The 18,387-nt window shown below is 40.0% G+C and overlaps 1 protein-coding gene across 5 annotated transcripts; it reads left to right on the forward strand.

Annotated features, from left to right (window-relative positions):
* Positions 1-250: 250 nt before the first annotated feature.
* Positions 251-17,324, forward strand: LOC127008961 (zinc transporter 5-like). Of its 5 annotated transcripts, none has more exons than XM_050881491.1 (16): positions 251-362; positions 1,589-1,679; positions 2,367-2,480; positions 8,634-8,851; positions 9,218-9,396; positions 9,856-10,023; positions 11,142-11,245; positions 11,899-12,080; positions 12,458-12,640; positions 12,994-13,150; positions 13,389-13,443; positions 13,598-13,725; positions 14,084-14,214; positions 14,478-14,704; positions 16,112-16,240; positions 16,454-17,324. In XM_050881491.1, exons 2-16 carry the CDS (start codon positions 1,603-1,605, stop codon positions 16,616-16,618), a joined length of 2,217 nt encoding a protein of 738 aa, XP_050737448.1. In that variant the 5' UTR covers positions 251-362; positions 1,589-1,602; the 3' UTR covers positions 16,619-17,324. The 5 variants fall into 5 exon arrangements, with proteins under 5 accessions (XP_050737448.1, XP_050737449.1, XP_050737447.1 ...); XM_050881492.1 differs by having other exon boundaries at positions 284-346; XM_050881490.1 differs by lacking the exon at positions 251-362 and adding an exon at positions 415-583.
* Positions 17,325-18,387: the final 1,063 nt, after the last annotated feature.

Raw genomic sequence — 18,387 nt, forward strand, 5'->3', positions numbered from 1 at the left:
GTGCACGGTAATGGACTGTCGAGAGTTGACACAAACTTTAACTCTTTACAATATAAAGAGAATATAAAGAAAGTATACGTCGTAAGAGACCTTAAAAAGTGTAGCATGATACCTTATTATGTGTTGTCAATAAAACAAGGAATGGTAAATACGGCGTCTGGTTAATAAGGCGCCCAACGTTGCCAGATTATCGTACATAGTACTGTATTTAATTGTTATTTTTCTGTGCCTGAGTACGACAGTTTGAGCCTGGTGCTGCTGAAAGCATTGGTGAGTACGATAACCTGGCAGAGCTGCAGGAGCCCTTCCCGCCCATGGACGCCCCGGAGCCGCCGCACCCAGCAAGGCACGATATCGAGGCTGTGAGTCCTTGCACGCCCCGGGAAATACAACACTCGTGACCCCGCAGCGCCCTGGTCTAATGGGACACGGGTACACGGTGGGGAATGGCGTCAAGAGGTGGGGAGGAAGGGAATGTGCGCAGGGCGGCCATGTTGGTGTTTGTTTTGGTGCGGGCGGCGGGACGGGCGCCCGTTGACCGCAGGACCCAGCGGTGGGGGCATGGCAGGCAGGGCGGTGCAGAGTGAGTCCTCGTACGAGCCACGTCATGAGCGGGCGTGCTTGCAGTGACGCGTTTCGAGGGATATTTACCAGGCAGGGCACTGAGCAGGGCCGCCAAGCTGGCCCCCACACTGGCCCACCTGCTGTTGTCGTTGTCGTTGTTGTTGAGCCACACTACACTGACGGAGAGGACGATCAGAAGGACATGATTGAGATCTTTAAAATACTGGAAGGGGTCGGCAGGGTAGGGGGAACGGAGACTTCTCAAACGCACCAATAATCATCAAACTCTCCCTTTGACCCGCACACCTGAAACTACTCAAACTTGTTGATTAAAGGGCAAAAATATATGCCCTTTAATTATAATACGAAGGTTCAAGGATAACATACCCATGCCAGCAGTGCCCATGTGTAGGAGACAGTCGGGCTGGTGACTGTGGTCTGGGGTGCAGTAGTTGGGTTTGGTTAGTTTGCAGATTTCATAAACTAAGGTGTTCTCATATGGCATATTTTGATGTGCCTTTCAAGAATGTGATAGTCATTGTTGAAGCAAATAAATATCATAATTGATGGTTAACCCACACCTGTGTAGCTACCGTACCATAATTACGGTCACCTGCTGTTTTAGCTCACCTTGTCACCGTCAATGATTACAGTCACCTGCCCTTTAGGGGTTAAGAGCCCCCCCACAAAAAAACATTTGTACTTATCTTTAAAACATGCAGGGTAGCATCATCTATCTAATTAAAATACATTATCCTAATTCAAACTAATCTGGTTAATAACCTTTAAATTACCTAGAAAGTGACCTATTGCCCATCAATAGTATTGTAACCTAAGTAGTATTATACTGTATCCAAAGAATAGCTGCACCCAACACCCATTCACCAAAATGCCCAAGGCAGTATTAAGTATGTTCTCTCTTTTAGCACAAACTTTATAAAAGTACATCTATCTTCTTGAAAAACCTAGCAAAAACCAATTTCTTCTTTTTGTTGATATATATTACATTATATTTTTTTCCTAGGTGAGAGAATTATAATGCGGAGCAACTCTAACATTGGCTTCCGTGACGACTCTTCCAGCCCTGTCATCTACCCCTCAACCAAGATACCCTGGTAAGACTGAGTGTTGTGTAAGGAAATGACTGCACCTTTGGCATGGGAAACTATTAATGCGTTGTCTGGTAAATTATCTATGTACCGTACTATTACTGCTGGATCATATCATATGGTTACTGTAACAACTTACCATAACATGGATGAATATTGAAAATTCATTTGGTTGCTCTGAAAATAAATACAGTATGAGGGGGATTATCTTGTAAGTATAGCACTCAACCTAGTTTTTTTGCACGAGTTAGGGGTTGTCCATGACAGACCTACAAAACAAAAGTGATGAAAGGTCAAAATCAAGGAGAAGAGGCATTGTTACTAAATTTACAGTTGCCAGGCTCAAGTCTTTTCTGATTATTCACGGTTATGTTGTGGTAGTTTAGAGGAGTCAGACTTTAGGAAAGAGCTCTTGTAATCCTTCCCAGGTTGATAGACTTACCTGGAATTAGCTGGCGATCGCTGACAAGTCAGAAGTTTGTGGACAAAGGAAATATCTATTGGATATATGGCAGACCATACCAAATGTTTAGTACTTTGGCAATCGGTTTTCATCAAATTTCACAATGCAACATTTGTCTTTCATTTTATCTTAACCCACTATTTTCAGCAATTTATTTGTGCATCATATATAGATGTGTTTAGCCTCTTAGTGCTGTGGTAGACACTTCTAATCATGTATTCTTCATTCAGGTATGTGTGGTTGCTGCTGGTCACCAAGTTCTTCCGATGCATCGGTGTGTTTGTGGCATTTGATGCAGTGCGCTCCATCCACGTGGTGTACTTCCTTCTGTTAGTGACGTTGATGTAAGTAGCAGTCAGTAAGGTGTGTGTGTGTGTGTGTGTGTGCACGTTCTTTGTGTGTGTATCTTAGTGTGTGTGTGATCATTCATGTCGATGTTTTTCTGCTAATCCTTCTCTATCCAGTGGCACTTGTTGATTGTATAATTTGTAGTGTTTATTTTTAACAAATGAATTGAAGTTTCATTATAGTGAAGTGAAACCAATTTGGCCTCACTGTACTGTGTGCTGTTATTTTCTCATTCTTCTCGGAAAAGAGGAAGGCATGGGAGATTGGGTTGTGCAGCAGTAGTGGCTGTGACTCCCGATGTGATGATTGGTTTTGAAACCTTAGTTAGGGTGCCATTTGCTGGTGAGAGGCTTCTCTATCCTTGGAAAGGCTGTTATCCCCTAATCAGTTTAACTGTGTTGGAAGTGATTTTTGTTTGTAAATACATCTGGCTGTGTAATATTGCTAAGCACAGTTTTGTTTGTACCTCCTGCTAGTGCATGGTCAAGACTCACAAAGAAAATTAAGTGGTTAGTTATAAAGTAAGAGAACTGTGATGGCCAGTGAAGCTTCTTTGGTCATTGTACATATCTTCCTGCAGATGAATTACCATCTTAATCACATAATTTCTCATGTCTCGAGCATGCTTTTTAGTCAGGCGTTGTCAGGATGTAGCAGAAAAGAGAGTTGATATTATTGACTGTCATAGAAATAAGCTCTTGATGCCTCCTACTGTAATGTAAGATAATAACATCAGCTCTCTTTTTTTCACCCTAGGTGCTGAACAAGCTGCAAAGGACGTTTCTCGTTATTGTGAAAGACTCGCTAGGGTTACTGAGCCAAGTCATTGTGCTGGTGATAAACTCACAGCAAAACAGTTGAAAAAGCTACCTTATTTATGATTGTGTTGTGTTGAAGAAACTTGGAAGAACTCTTAGAAACTTGTACTACTTACTCCTCTTACCCTGAAATGGCAGCACGTGAAGGAACCCGTAGGAGGAGGATCTCTGTCCTACACATGCTAGGAACATGGGAAGAGAAGATCGAGGGCTGTAACTGTCCCAAGTGTAAAGAGTGTCCTGGAAAAGGTAAAACTGATCCCCCTGCAAAAAGTCCAACGAAGTCTCTTAAAGGGCCTAAGTCTGCTGTGAAAAAAGTCAGTCCAAAGTCAAAAATTACAGATAGTAAAGTGCCACAAGAAGAAAGCAGTGCAAAGAACAGAGTGAAGGATGCGGCATCAGACAGTGAAGTGTGTGACTCTGAATTAACATCAGAAAGTGCTAGTGGTAGGAAGTTAAACACAGTTAACAACACCAAAGGTTCAGAAGCCATGCAGCAGGCACCTAGTGATTCTGGTGTTGATAATGTCCGGAAGATAATGTCTCGTGGTGTTGAGGAGTCTGAAGTCCAGGACTTGAAGACCATTGGGAAACAATCGCAGAAGAGGCAGGGCCTGTCTCCTAAAGACAATTTTCCAATACAAATTAGATCAAAGCTGAAAGCTGAGGATAGCACCAGCAAATTAGTGGTTAATCCTCAGAAAAGTAGCACTGAAGAAGAGGAGGAAGATCCTGATGACCAAAGTACAAACCCTAAACAGAGGAGAATCTCAACAGGTGAATCAGAGCTGGTCGACACCATCATGATCAAGGAGGAGCCTGAGGAATACCTGTCTGACCTTGATGACTCGGACAAGCCACAAAGAGGAAGGTATTCTGACAAAAAGGGAGAGACAAGATCCAAGAGAGCCAGAATGGTGACATCAGAAATGGAGAATATATATGCTAAACCCCGTATGATCTTCACTGGGAAAGGAGTGGTTAGGAAGTTTGAACCAGGAGTTGACAGGACACCAAAATCAAAGAGAGGAAGAAAGCCTGGCAAGGCCCTCTTACCTGTCAACATAAAGCAGGAACCCAAAGAGCCAGAGGTGGTAAAGCAGGAGTTGGAGGGCACTGATGTTGATGAACTGCAGAAGGCACTCTCAGAAGCTGCAGAAAATATCAGTGGCATGGGAGAAGAACTGCTGGATGTGTTTCATGAACTGGGAGAAGGCACAAGGAAGATAAAGCAGAGGAAGAAACCCCCTGCCCCCTTTTTTAAAAGACTGGAAGGTAATGGGGACAAATATGTGGAGTGCAACATCTGCTTTAAAGTCCTCAAGGAGTCCTCCATGAAGCAGCACTACAGGACACACACTGGGGAGAAGCCACACATGTGTGAGATCTGCCACTCCAGGTTCACACGCAAAGGCGATGTTGGGAGGCATAAGAGGCTGGTACACAAGAACCAGAAGCCGTACAAGTGTCAGAAGTGTGGCAAGGAGTTTGCAGACCACAAGAACCTGAAGGCTCACTTACAAAATCATGACAAAGCCATCTACTATGGCTGTACTACCTGTGGCTTTAAATTTGGCAAGAAGGAATACTATGAGAACCACATCCGGTACATACACCCACTGCCTGGTGGAGCTGTGCCAGCATTTTCTTCAGATGATGAGGATCTTGCTACCAAGCAGCTGAGACAAATAGAGATGGAAGAGCGGAAGAAGCTTATGCAGAAAAGCAGAATACTAGAACTGGACGAATTGGAGGAGGAAGAGGAGGAGGAGGAGGAGGAAGACGATGAAGATGATGATGATGAAGAAGACTTGGATGATGACGATAAGGCTATTGAAATCACAGTCACAGATATGGATGAGCAGAATTTGTTCACCAAGTCCGAGCTGTTGGCAAAGAAGGAAGACAGTATGGATGGGGCAATCACAAACATCCACGAGGAAGAAGATGATGAAGAAGAGGAGGAGGAGGAGGAGGAGGAGGAAGAGGAAGAAGAGGAAGAGGAAGAGGAAAGCAATACTGTTATCTCAGCCCCATCAACTGTAAGGCAGAAGACTGAGGTACCTCGCAACTCATCTCTCATGCAGCTCATCAAAAGCAACACCCCACAGCCAACACGAGTGGGAACCAATATGAAAGTGTCAAAAGGGATGTTGAGCCTGACACAGACCATTTCAGACAATGACTCACAAGATGAAGACCTGGTGAACAAGGTTATAGCTGCAGCAGTGAGTCAGGCCACAGACACCATTGAGAGCCTCCAAGCCAAGTCTGGTGGCAACTTATCAGGAAATGAAATTGAATTTGGGGACGAAGAGGAAACAGAGGAGGAGGAGAGGCTGGAAGGAGCGGAGGACTTGCAGGATATCCTTGGAGGGCCTTCCTATGAAATGCTCCCCATGCCAAATGTGCAGAAGAGCCCCCAACAACCAGCAGAGATCCACATTACAGCGTCGGTCAGCGGACAACAGCGCAAGTTCATCATTCAAGTTCCACCGGGGACAAACCTTAATGTGCAGACTCCAGAAGGGATGGAGATGATTGTGAACATCGTGAATCAGCTGTGTGCTGGTAAGGGGGAGTTAGATGGACCCATAGAGGTGGTGATGAACAACCCAAACAACCGCCTTACGTTCGTTAACAATAAAAGATAGCAACCCTACCCCAACGACTCTTGCTGACAGTGTGCTACCATCGCTTCTGTCTATCTTATGTTTATGGTGTTGTGTTGTGTGGTTTAGGGTCTCGCAAGTTGAATATTTTGTTGCAAAATGAAAAATAAGCCATATGCATTTTGTCAATGCTCTTATTTTATTACAGCAAAAGACAATAATTATTGAAAATATAAGTCATTGGTTATTATCATTTCAAATGATTAATTAATTGATTTGCACAAACTTTGTAACTTAGGTCTCCAAAATTACTGTTGGAAGTAAAAAGTCGAGAAATTGAGGTTTATTGTGGTTACTGTTCATTGTTTAGGTTTCCACTCTGTTTATATGTTCCAGAAGGCCGTGAAGGGGGAGTGTAAAGCCATAACAGGTACAAGAGTACTTGTTACTGATGCTTGAAGGTGTACCTGGTTGGGCAGAGGAAGGTGTATTTCCCTCAGGGACCCTTCCTTACCCATATAACTTTCTTATTTTACTGTTTAGTGTAGCCATAGAATATTATTAATTCACATGAATTTTTGATATGCAGCTCACTAGAGGCTTATGCAGAATAATGCATTTTCTGTTGATGTGGTATGTTCATATGTATTGTGAATATTTTAGTAATATTCAAATGGTTTGTAATTATTATATTGAATAATTTAAAGACAAGTATATCATGGTTTGCAATGTGTTTTATATGTTTTCATATATATGAACCATATCCCTTTAAACTCTAACCTTCACCTCCACTTTGTGTATTTCACTTGACTGAAGTTTTTTTCTTCTGGTTTTACCAGTTTATTGCAGTGTTTGGGATAAGAAGATTTTTAACTAAGCTTCATATTGATTTGTGCTCTGGACGAACTCATTTTGGCACACCATAGAGCAGGAATATGTAATTTACAATGTCTTATGCAAACTCAGAACACGTTACACATCATGTGAGCCAGAACCACTGTATGCTTTTTGTCTTGCATGATTGAGTTGTCTTAAGTCAGATTTGTACCAATATTCCTTATTGTATATACTATATTTTTTTTCATATAATAAGTAAACTTAACACATATAATGATCCCTCCATGGGGAAGTGAGAGATCACTAGAGAACTTGTATAGATCCTGTGTTGTATTATTTTATATGTCAAATGCTAGTGTTACAGTTTGGATTAAACTCCATTAACTTAAATGGTATTTTATCATTCCTATGTCATAGAGAGAGGGAGGGAGGAGCGAGATTCAAAGGAACGTCTAGAGGGTAAAGAAATCAGAGGTTGTAGGTCATGTGCACAGTAGGTATGTACTGAACTATATTTACTATAAATATTCATCTTTTTGAAATTTGATTTGATGTCAGTTTCTAAGTAGAGATTTAATGGAATAGTCCATGTATCAACATCTGATACCCACCCATGAATCTACTAGAAATAGATAAGATGCAAACAAACAAAACTTAGAACATTTTCCTTGATGGGGTGGCTATGGCAGAAGAGTCCAGTTTTCCCTGCTCATACACCTGCTTCCCTACCTTCTCACACCACTGCCACCTCTTTCCTTGCTGCATGCCTTGATCCAGTCTTACTGGTCATCTCCCTGTCAACCCCTTCTTACTTTATTTCACTCCTACACATTCCCTTCACAAAATTATTGTTTTGTAATCTCATAACATGTCCATATTACTTCAATCAATTATTTTTTCCCATTCCACCACTATGTACTCCTTACCTATTGCTCTCACATTTGTATGCCTCTTCATAAACCACATACTCCTCACGTAACTCCATACTGCATATATCCTTGTCTGTTATGTCTCATTCCATACCCAGGTTTTAGAGGCAAAGGTTAAGGATGGTAAGATTATACTACTCCTTAACCATCTCTTTACCTCCCTGTTCACACTTCTAGCTCTGGTGATTCTCTCAATGGACCCTATAGCCTGCCTGCACTTCCTCTTCCATGCTCCCATACTTAGGACTGTTCAAAGATATTTAAATTCCTCCACCCACATCTTCCTGCACTCTCAAGCTTACTTTAGTTATATTCAGCCTACATACACTTAAGTGATTCTGCAAAATCAATCACTTCATCCTAATTTTTCTTAGAACCATTACTCTGCAACATTCACTCTAAGCTTTATTCTGCGACTTGTATTAAACTTGTCCACTCCTTTTTGTTGCTCACTCACTATTGGACTACAAGACAGTGCCCTCTACAAATAAACTTCCCACTATTCTAACGAAGTTTTGCAATACAGTCCTTACTCTCGCTTATATTTCTCACACCCATCCATGCCTGTCACTACACTTACCACTCCCAAGCTAATCCTAAAACTCACTCACTATACTACTCATACACTAGCACTAGCCTCTCAAAAAAACTTAATATCTTTTAATAAACAGCCTCTTATGCCTTTGATTTCTTCGACGTCTTTAGCTATACCTTCCTAAGCAGAACTGATCACTTTATGTCATGTCTTCCCTCTATAGAAGCAGTGTGCTCTGGGCTTTTTCTTTTGTAGTTTTGTTTTGCCCTTTGCCCATTGATGTAAGAAAAGAAAGATAAACAATGAAAAATACAAAAGCCTGTCATAGGTACCTGTCAAAAAGTAAGGTAGGCAGCGAGACATCAATAGCCAGGTAGAATGTTCCTGATACCACTGAGATGGCTGTCACTCTCCACAGATGCTCCATTGTGTATGGCTTTGTTCAGCGTCCTCTGTCGGGCAACAAGAAGCTGCAGCAGGTGGTGTGGGTGAACATTGCCCGGCATGCCTTTGTGCAGACCTGCCTCAACCTGCTGTGGCTGTATGGGCTGTCGCAGGTGGGGCCGCTGAGGGCTGTGGTGCTCAGTGAACATGCAGACATTGTGGTCCTGGCTGTCTGGGGTGCTGTGCTCAAAGGCAAGCTAAAAAATATGTTATCACCCTCCATGATAAATAAGGTTGGATGGTGTTTGAATGATGGACATTCAAGGTTCATTGGTTATTATACAGGTTACAGCTCTATCAGTGTCATAAGTGAAAATAAAATAAAATAAAGTAATCAGAGTAATGCAGAAGCAAGGTTTACTTCCCACATTATTCTCATAGATCATATGTTCACATTTTTTTTTTTTTTTTTTTAACTTATTCAAATATACATTAACACTTCAGTTTTATTCAGTGCATTCAAAATACATTTAATGTTGGCAGGCTTCTGAAATATGTCACTGAGTATGTTTAGTCTGGTTAAGGGAAATTTAATAATCAGTAAGGCAAACCACTTAGGTATTGGTGGACCAGGAAGGCTGCGAGGGTCCTTCTGGTTTGTGCTGGGCGTGCTGTCTCTAGTGCTGTTTGACAATGATGCTGCCAAGCCCACTGAGCACCCTGAGGGGCAGCAGCACCACGGGGTCAAGCACCTCCTCTACTACCTCCTGGCGTGGACGGGACTCTCAGACCACGAGGTACTTCTTGACCTCCATTGACTTTTGAGGTGGAGGAAGCTGGGGACCATAGTCTCCTTTACCATTGCATTTCATTTTCATTGAATAACTCTCCCCCTCATTCATGTCTACTATTAAGATATTGTCATTATTAAATGTAACATCTTATTCTTGACATTTTTATTTACATTTTTTTCATAAGTTTGATACCTTCAGATTTCAAAGTTGTGCTTACCATCAACCAACTCACTCTTTAAACATCACATCAAGTCCTATTTGAAACTCATAAATGAAACAAAGTACATTTTATTTGCTTTATACAATAACTAAACCTAAAGTTAGTGCAGAAAGAAGGGATCATTATATACTCTTCATTAGAAGTGGGCATAAATTGTACTGCTAATATGAAGAAGAAGCAACACTTAAGAGCGGCAGATGTCAGAATAGGTTATGTAATTCAACTCTGTTCATTGTTGGCAGGGAGGCATCGTGGTGCTGCTGCTGACTCTTTGCCTGCAAGCGTACGTCAATAATGGCGGCCGGCGGCTGGCAGTGGACGTGGTGGGCTCCAAGCGGCTGCGGGCACTCACGGCTATCGCCTCCACCATGTTTCTCATTCCTCTCTCCCTCATTGTATGGCTGACACAGGTAAGGATAGAGACTCATCCTAATAAAAAATCTTACTTTTGTACCAGCCTCTTATTGCATGATAAATATTAGTTTTGGTTTTGTATAATTTTTAAAGTAGGGAAGAAACCATTACCTTTAAAATAAAAATAAAAACTGGTCAGTGTCACAAGTCATACCATTGAAACTGTAGAGCATTCATTTTCTCAAGGACTAATTAATTATCATGTAAGATTTTTTTTTTTTTTTTTTTTTTTTTTTTTACCCTCTCGCGCACGATGATGCGTTTCGTGTCATCAAAGGGTAAAAGGTCTTGGCGCACGATGACGTGAAACATGTCATAAAAGTTTAAAAAGATTATTAAAAATTAAGTTTTCGGTGAAAGTGCGTCAAATTTGGGAGCGTTATTTGTTGGGATAAGTTTCTTAATGGTAACATATGGCAATCTTTCTAAGGAGCATAGATGAGGAGCTTTGAGCGATTTTTATTTGTTAGCCTACTCTGACAGGAAAGGAAAATAATACAGTTTTCTCAGTGTAACTTGGGAACTAATAGGCGTATGAGGATTTTGAGTATACCATAAGAATCCTCACTAAATTCCACTTCGAAACATATATTCGGCTAAAAAAGTTGGCCCACAAAATTTTGAGCTAAAAAAAAAAGTATATATATATATATATATATATATATATATATATATATATATATATATATATATATATATATATATATATATATATATATATATATATATATATATATATATATATATACTTTCCTCTATTTTTATTTGCGCATGTTCTAGTAAAAGTCTTTATGAAACCACTGATATCAAATTTATTGGGGTACGATGTATCTGTGAGGGTAAAATACGTCCGGGAATGTAGAGTATCGCGGCAGCAAAAAAAGGCCGGTCGGGCCTGAGAAATGTATGATGAGTGGAACAGAAACTTATTGGAAACTTGTGGTGCGCGATAGGGTTAAGACTAAAATTCTGAACTATAGTAAATAACTCAGCAAAGTTTGCTTGTACCAGTATGTTATATTAGACATTATTCATCACTCAATGTTCACATACTTTTGCTCACCAACATCCACTATTGTCTTCAGTCACCCCTCACTCTGCTTTCCCCACACAGGAGTCTCCAAGCCCTAGCATCCTCAAGTTCCTACCTCAGGCTTTTGTTGTGGCACTCTTTGTCTTTGTTCTGCATTCATATGTTGAGGCTGCCTGTACCCAGAGGTGAGAAGCTTTTATTCTTTCCATTCTAGCAAGCTAGATGAAATATAAATATTAGGTATTGTTCTCAACTTAGCACATTGAACTATGATAAAAAAAAAATTCCCCTTACAATTTAGCTAGCATAAGTAAAGTGACTTTTCTTTGACGCTCTGCATACCAGAACCCTCCAATACATCAATACATTACAACGTCATGAGTCATGACACTACCTATCTGTAATCCCAGTGTCGTCCTGACAGTCTATGTACGAATCTAAAAAGAGCACATATTGGCAAAAGTGAGATCCAACTGCATATCATTAGACTATATCAATTTAAGTTTATATATATATATATATATATATATATATATATATATATATATATATATATATATATATATATATATATATATATATATATATATATATATATATATATATATATATATATATATATATATAAATATATATATATATATATATATATATATATATATATATATATATATATATATATTTTAGCATTTTATCATTTTCAATCATTGTACTGTAAATACTTTGCTAAGAAGACAGCTTATCATGGTTTCTTAAAATGTTTCATGCATCTAGTGGTGTGAAGATGTGTTTTGTTACCTTGTAAGTACATATTGCTTACAACTTCTTTACCTTCCAGGCTGGATATGGTAAGAACAGCAAGGATTGGCACTCTGGCCATGTTCTGTGCTGCCTTGCTTGTGAGTGCAGTGTGGAGGCCCTCAGCAGTGCATGGAGGTGGTGCTGGAGATGAACCAAACAGGCAGTTGGAACATGCATTTTCTGGAGGCGTTGTGTTCAGTATCATCATGCTAGCAGCTGGTATGGGAATCTTTGTTTCTGCTATGCCTTGCAACTGTTTGAACATATACTCATTCTTGTTTAGGTATATGTATGGTGATGTGTTATTTTATCATCAAACAGTTAAGGTGGAATTATTATATGAATGGTTAATGTTAATGAATGTTAATATTTGTGTCATTGATATGAAATTTTCACTTTCTAGGCAAGTCTTATATTTATACTTTACTTATTCCATGCAAAACTTGCATTTCAGCTTGAATATTTCCTATCTAAAATTTGATGCAGTTATTAAATCCTTCCTTGTATTCTCATTTTCCCTTAATTAGAAAAATACTGCTTTTGGTCATCATTAGTGTTCGTGATTTTCCTATTAGCACCAAATTTCCACTTGACAGCCACTCTGCAGCTGACCTCCAACAAGGGTTCCCCCAGCTCCACCATGCTGCCCCTTCACGGCCTGCAAGCCGGGGCCATCCAACGATCTCAGTCCCTCATAACACTCTTCACCTCGACCCTCAAACTCATCCTTGCCAACAGAAATAGCAGAACCATTTTCTATTTCCTGTGTGTTAATTTGTGTAAGGAAATTGTGCTCATTGCATGTGTTGTTTTGTTGTGGTTGCATTTCAATATCATACTCCTTCAGCTTGGTCCGGGTCACTTCCCACACTCTTTGCTTCCACTCTCAAGTCACATTTTATCCAGCAAAACAATTGAACTGAATTTTTATATGCAAGGAAACACTTTATGCATTGCTGCTTATCTGTCTAGTAATAAGGTCACATAACAAGATATAAAAGTGGATAAAAGTTGTAAATTTGCTCATCTTCAGTTGTCTAGTTACTGCTTATCTAAGATTCTTAATTCAGCATTTCGAATATAAAGTGTTTTGCCTTCAAAGATAAGAACACAGATTTTGATTTCTTTCTAGGCTTCACCTTTGTGGAATTTGCCTATGGTATGTGGACCAACAGCCTGGGCCTCATCTCGGATGGCTTCCACATGCTTTTTGATTGCTCAGCACTGGTCATGGGGCTTGTGGCCTCTGTCATGGCCACCTGGAAGCCCACCAAAACCTTCCCGTTTGGGTGAGCATTCTCAATCTTCCTTTTTGTAAACTGTGAAGTGCAATGATCATGTGATTACACCACCACTCTGTGAGGCATAGTAATGACTTGATTGCACCACCTATCACAGGCAGATCATATATAAATTGTAGTGGATTGTATATAGATTTTTGATAGAGAAAGTTCAAGATCATATAGCAATGGTTGCCTGTAGTTAAGTAATTTTTATCATTTATTAATGCTGTTTCTTTGCTTACAGATATGGAAGAATTGAGGTGCTTTCTGGATTTGTAAATGGACTCTTCTTGACTGTGGTATGTATAATACTTACTCTGTAGATAGACTTGATCCTAGACCATGGTGTTCAGACCCAGATTATTGAGCCAACAGACCACAAAATGAAAACCTCAACCAGAAGTCTTGTAATGAAAATCACAGCTTGATATTCCACTCTTCTTCCTTTCTCAGATTGGACTGATGGTGTTTTATGAGGCTGTGGGGCGCCTGTTTGAGCCTCCAGAGGTCCACACGGAGAGGCTGCTGGCGGTGGCCGTGTGTGGTCTCATCATTAACCTGTTCGGCATGGTCTCCTTCAGGTAGGGCAAACCAGTGTTGCTGTAGGGAAGGATTGTGTCCAGATATTATAATTGTAGTTATCATCATGCTTATATAGTGATATGTCATAGATGATAATATGACATTTTTATAACAATGTATACTATGGCTCCAGAAATTTGACCTATAATTATGCATATATGTTCTCTGGTACAGAATTTTTATCAGTTCACAGAAACCTCGTGATCTTTTTTAATCTCTAAATTTGAGTTATAGGGTCCATCACTTTTTCATGCTTATTGTAAATCTGTGTAGGTCTGGAGGCATGCTAACATATTTTACTAAATGCAAGTCCTGTGGTTTAGATGAGAAGCCAAAAACAACTTCCTTGCCTTCCAGCCACACACACTCCCATGGCCACTCACACGAAGGAGGGAGTCACAGTCACCGTCGAACTGGATCTCACAGTCACCGCAGCAACGGCTCTCACGGCCACAGCCACGGTCACAGTGTCAACGCCAACATGCAGGGTGAGTCATGGGCTGTTATTAGCACAGGTATGATCTTGTGTTTATATCATTGAAGGAATTCTTAAAAGAGCCAAAGTGATGACCTCTCGGGCTCCTTGCCTATTCAGATTATCAGTTTTTGGGACTATCAGGAAGGGACTAAAAGAGCTATCACCACTGTCATGTTTTCAAAGCTATTTAAAAATTTCCTGCCTTCAAGAATTTGAACTTTTTTTCATTATTATTTCATATTTATCTATCTTCATGTGCGAATTTTCTTACAGGTGTGTTTCTGCACATTATGGCCGACACCCTGGGGAGTGTGGCGGTCATTGTGTCCTCCCTGCTCATCGACTGGTACGGCTGGCTGGTGGCCGACCCCATATGCTCCCTGGTGTTGGCGGGCCTCATCCTGGCCTCTGTGCTTCCTCTTCTCAAAGAATCTGCATCCATCCTCATCCTTAGGGTCCCAGTGGGAGCTGAGGAGAACATCAAGAAGTGCATAGATAAGGTATATTTGCTACTTATATTTTAAGAATCAGTTTATGACAAAAAAATTATGAGACATAATTTTTGTTTCCTTTCTATCTAGATATCTGCTGCTCTGTCTTTTCACAAGAACTTTTCTCGAGAGGATGGCTATAGCTGAAGCAGAAGTCTCTAATTTTTTCCTGTTTTGGCTTTTCCTCTGCACATTTCATTCCTCGCCTGCTAACTTTCTTTTCCCATTACTTATCCACCCTCTTCAATCTCATACACATCCTCATTACTCTTTCCATCCCATTTCCACTGTGACTATTAGTGGCTAATGTGCTGCATTCCACATCCATGTATCTGGTGGTGCAGAGGACAAAGTTGGAAGGATAATGCTATTTCTTGTGTCCATCTTTACTCCCATGGTCATGCTTCTTCCCTTCATAACTCTTCAATTCACCTTTTACCTGTCTCCCCTTCAGTGCTCTCCATAACCCCTTCTCTTTGCTCTCATACTTGCATAATACAATTACTAAGTACTTAAATTCGGTCACTTCCATTTTCTCATTCCCTTCCTAAGTCTTATTCTCTGGCACACTCTGTCCTAACACTGTATGAGTTTGCCAAATCAGAGGTCTCTCTTGTCCTTTCCAGTACCATTACCTTAGCACTGCCTGCATTTTTTACTTTCAGCTTTATCTGCATCCTTGCATTTTCTGCAAACAACATCGTATCATCTATAAATAGGCTTGCCATCAGCTGTGCACCTGAATCCCCTAATTCTAGTTTTACTTTATTTACTATTATGTGTAAAATATATAGGCTCATGAGAAGTTTGCACAAGCAAGTACAAAAGCTGAAGCTAGCATAAACTTACAATTTTAGTGAAAATAGAGAGAAATGTTAAATGTAATACTACTCAGATAAAGAGTTAAGCTTGTGAAGTAGTTAAGTAGTTTACATAATCTGGATGTCATAACTGAAGAGAGAGACAGATTAGTACATGCTTGGTAAGTAGGTTGAAATATGACGTGTGATGAAGTGTATGCCTAGGTGCAGGAAGGGTACCTATGAAGAGATCACCATGCTGATCTTGCTGCTTGGCTGCGAAGTGATAAGTGAAAAGTCACCACAAAGCTTTAAAAACTAATACCCTAAGTAATCAAAGTAAAATGTGTAGAATAGAGAATACAGAGTTAGAGGTGAGGTGATGCAGGAGTGTGGTGTGCTAGTCATGTGATGGAGGAGACAGATGAATAATTTTGGTATTCTGTATGTTTTGACTTTTCCTTTTTTTATCCCTTTGTTATTTTCACATTAATCTGGGTGTCATGATCCTAGAAGAAATTAGCAACATTTTGTATGAAACAGACAAGATACACAACATAATATGCGTGTCTACTTTACGTTGCTGTTACAATTTGCCCAATAATCTTTTTTTCAGATTCTGGAGATTGAGCATGTTGTGAGCTGCAATGATCCACGTTTCTGGCATCATGCTGGTAACGTGTTGGTGGCCACTGTGAAGGTGCAGTGCAGGAGTGAGGCTTCAGAGCAACGCATCATCCATGCTGTATGTTCTCATTGAAGATGGAGTCATATACATAATAATGATAATTTCATGTTTCTAAATTATTAATTCATGCACTTACACTCCATTTCTCAGATTAACACCCTGAGAAAAGTGAACAGAAAACAAAGTAGTACAGCCAAGCAATGAAAATGCTTTAGAAACCTTTGAGGGAGACAAACTAAAATAACTTGTTTTCCTTTGCTACATCCACAGGTGACAAGTATCCTGCAGGAGGCTGGCTTCTCCCAGGTGAGCGTGGAGGTGGAGATGCTAGCCGGAGGGGCAGTGACAACAGCCTCCCCACCCTCCCAATGGGGCCTTGGAACCCTGGTCAACACTCATAGCAATCCCTTCCCCAGCTCAATCAGGGCTGTGTAGACGACACCTTCCTTCCAGGCTAGTGCTGCACTCCCTGATAACACCTCCCTCCTTTCCCCTCCCTGGTACTCCCCCTCCTATAATCCTGCTCTCCCTTCCTCTTGGCTGTCCCTTAGCCATTCATAACCAAGGCAGGGCACTCTATGTGATGCCTACTTTCCATTTTTCTCTTTCTCTTGTTCCCTCATGCATTCTCCTTCAACATTTCCTTATATGCATTCATGTCTCTTAGGCAATGCCTCTGTCCCCTCCCTGACTTTACCATTTCATTCAGTTCTTCTGTTTCTCACTTCATATTAACCTTACCATTTTCATGGTTATGTTTCTCATTTAATTTATTTATTGAAACTCCTTGTCATTTTTTTTCTTGATCCTTTTCTTTTTTCCCCTATCCTCCTACTCAGTTTTACAAACACTTTATAGAAGTCTTACACTCAATACTTTTCTGTATATCTAAACATTCCACCAGAGGATTGGATGAATAATGAATAACTCATTTCATCTCAATGTCATTGTTTTTTTTAGCAAATGGTTTATGAAAGCATATAAGTCAATCCTTGTTCATATAATGTAAGATATTTATACATATATGTAGTGTGGTAGATGGAAGACTTTTTATCATAATTTATGTTCTTTGTGGTTTTATACAAAACTAACACACTGTAGTGTCAAAATCATTTATGAAAAATAAAGATATTTTGATGAAGTTGGACTAATTTCAATTAGCTATAGTGACCATTGAATAAGATTAACAACAAAAATTCAATTTGATACAATAATACCCATGTGATGGATAGGGAAAACTGGAGACTCTTCTGCCGTGGCCACCCGCTAAAGTGAAGTTTTGGGAGAGGGCATGGGCTTAGAACTATAGATTAGATGGAGAGGCAAAAGGAACAAGTAAAGTGATAGTGAAGGTTTGAAGAATGTTCCACTTGAAAATCCATGAACGTTTGGTGGGCTCTGCTGTGGCTGATGGTAAAGTAGCAACAGATGAAATGTTAAATATAAATATCATCCCATCTTGGTTATACTATCAACCTATGTCTGCAAATGATATGTGGGTTAATTACACAGTTAATCTTATATTCAACATCAAAACAAGGTTGTTCTGATTTGGGTTACACAGGGTCCTCAACACAACTCCTCAGAATCATTAATGTTCTACTGTAGTACACTATTCATACACAAGGGATATAGGGAGGTATATACTCATTGAAATATCCAACCTATTTTATGCTCCCAACATATTCTCATCACCCTTGGGACATGCTGTATCCGGTATTGGTAAGTGCTATAATTTACAAAATGCGTTTCATTGTTACATATCAAGGTTAAACCCATCACCTGCCATATCTAACGGTTTCCACAATTAATTTTAATATTTTTGCAGAGGGAGGTGAAATGTGGAGCATCTGATGTGGGATACAAGGGGAGATAGGGATCACATCCTTGCATAACTATGTAGTATTATAAGTGTTGTGCTATTACATCATACACATTCAAGGTATAACTGCGGCATTTCAGGCAGATGTGCTGCTTTGGGTGTGATTTAAGAGTGAAAGAGGAAGGTAAGTTTATGTAGATTGTGGTTCCATAAGTGCCTGCATGGTGGAGTGATTAGCATGCCTGTGACTGATGAGTAATGGCATAGACTGGGGAAGAGAATGATGCAGGAGTGGAGTTTTGTAGGTTAGAGTGGCAGGGCAATGTACATTTTCATTATAAAGTCATGTATGTATGAAAAGCATGTATACCACAGAACTGAT

This window comes from Eriocheir sinensis, chromosome 39 (genome assembly GCF_024679095.1).
Source record: "Eriocheir sinensis breed Jianghai 21 chromosome 39, ASM2467909v1, whole genome shotgun sequence".
In the NCBI taxonomy this organism is placed as follows: Eukaryota; Metazoa; Arthropoda; class Malacostraca; order Decapoda; family Varunidae; genus Eriocheir; species Eriocheir sinensis.

What these genes read in the sequence shown, in the direction of transcription:
- LOC127008961 (XM_050881489.1), top strand. Translation starts at nt 3,434, where the DNA reads ATGGCAGCACGTGAAGGAACCCGTAGGAGGAGGATCTCTGTCCTACAC.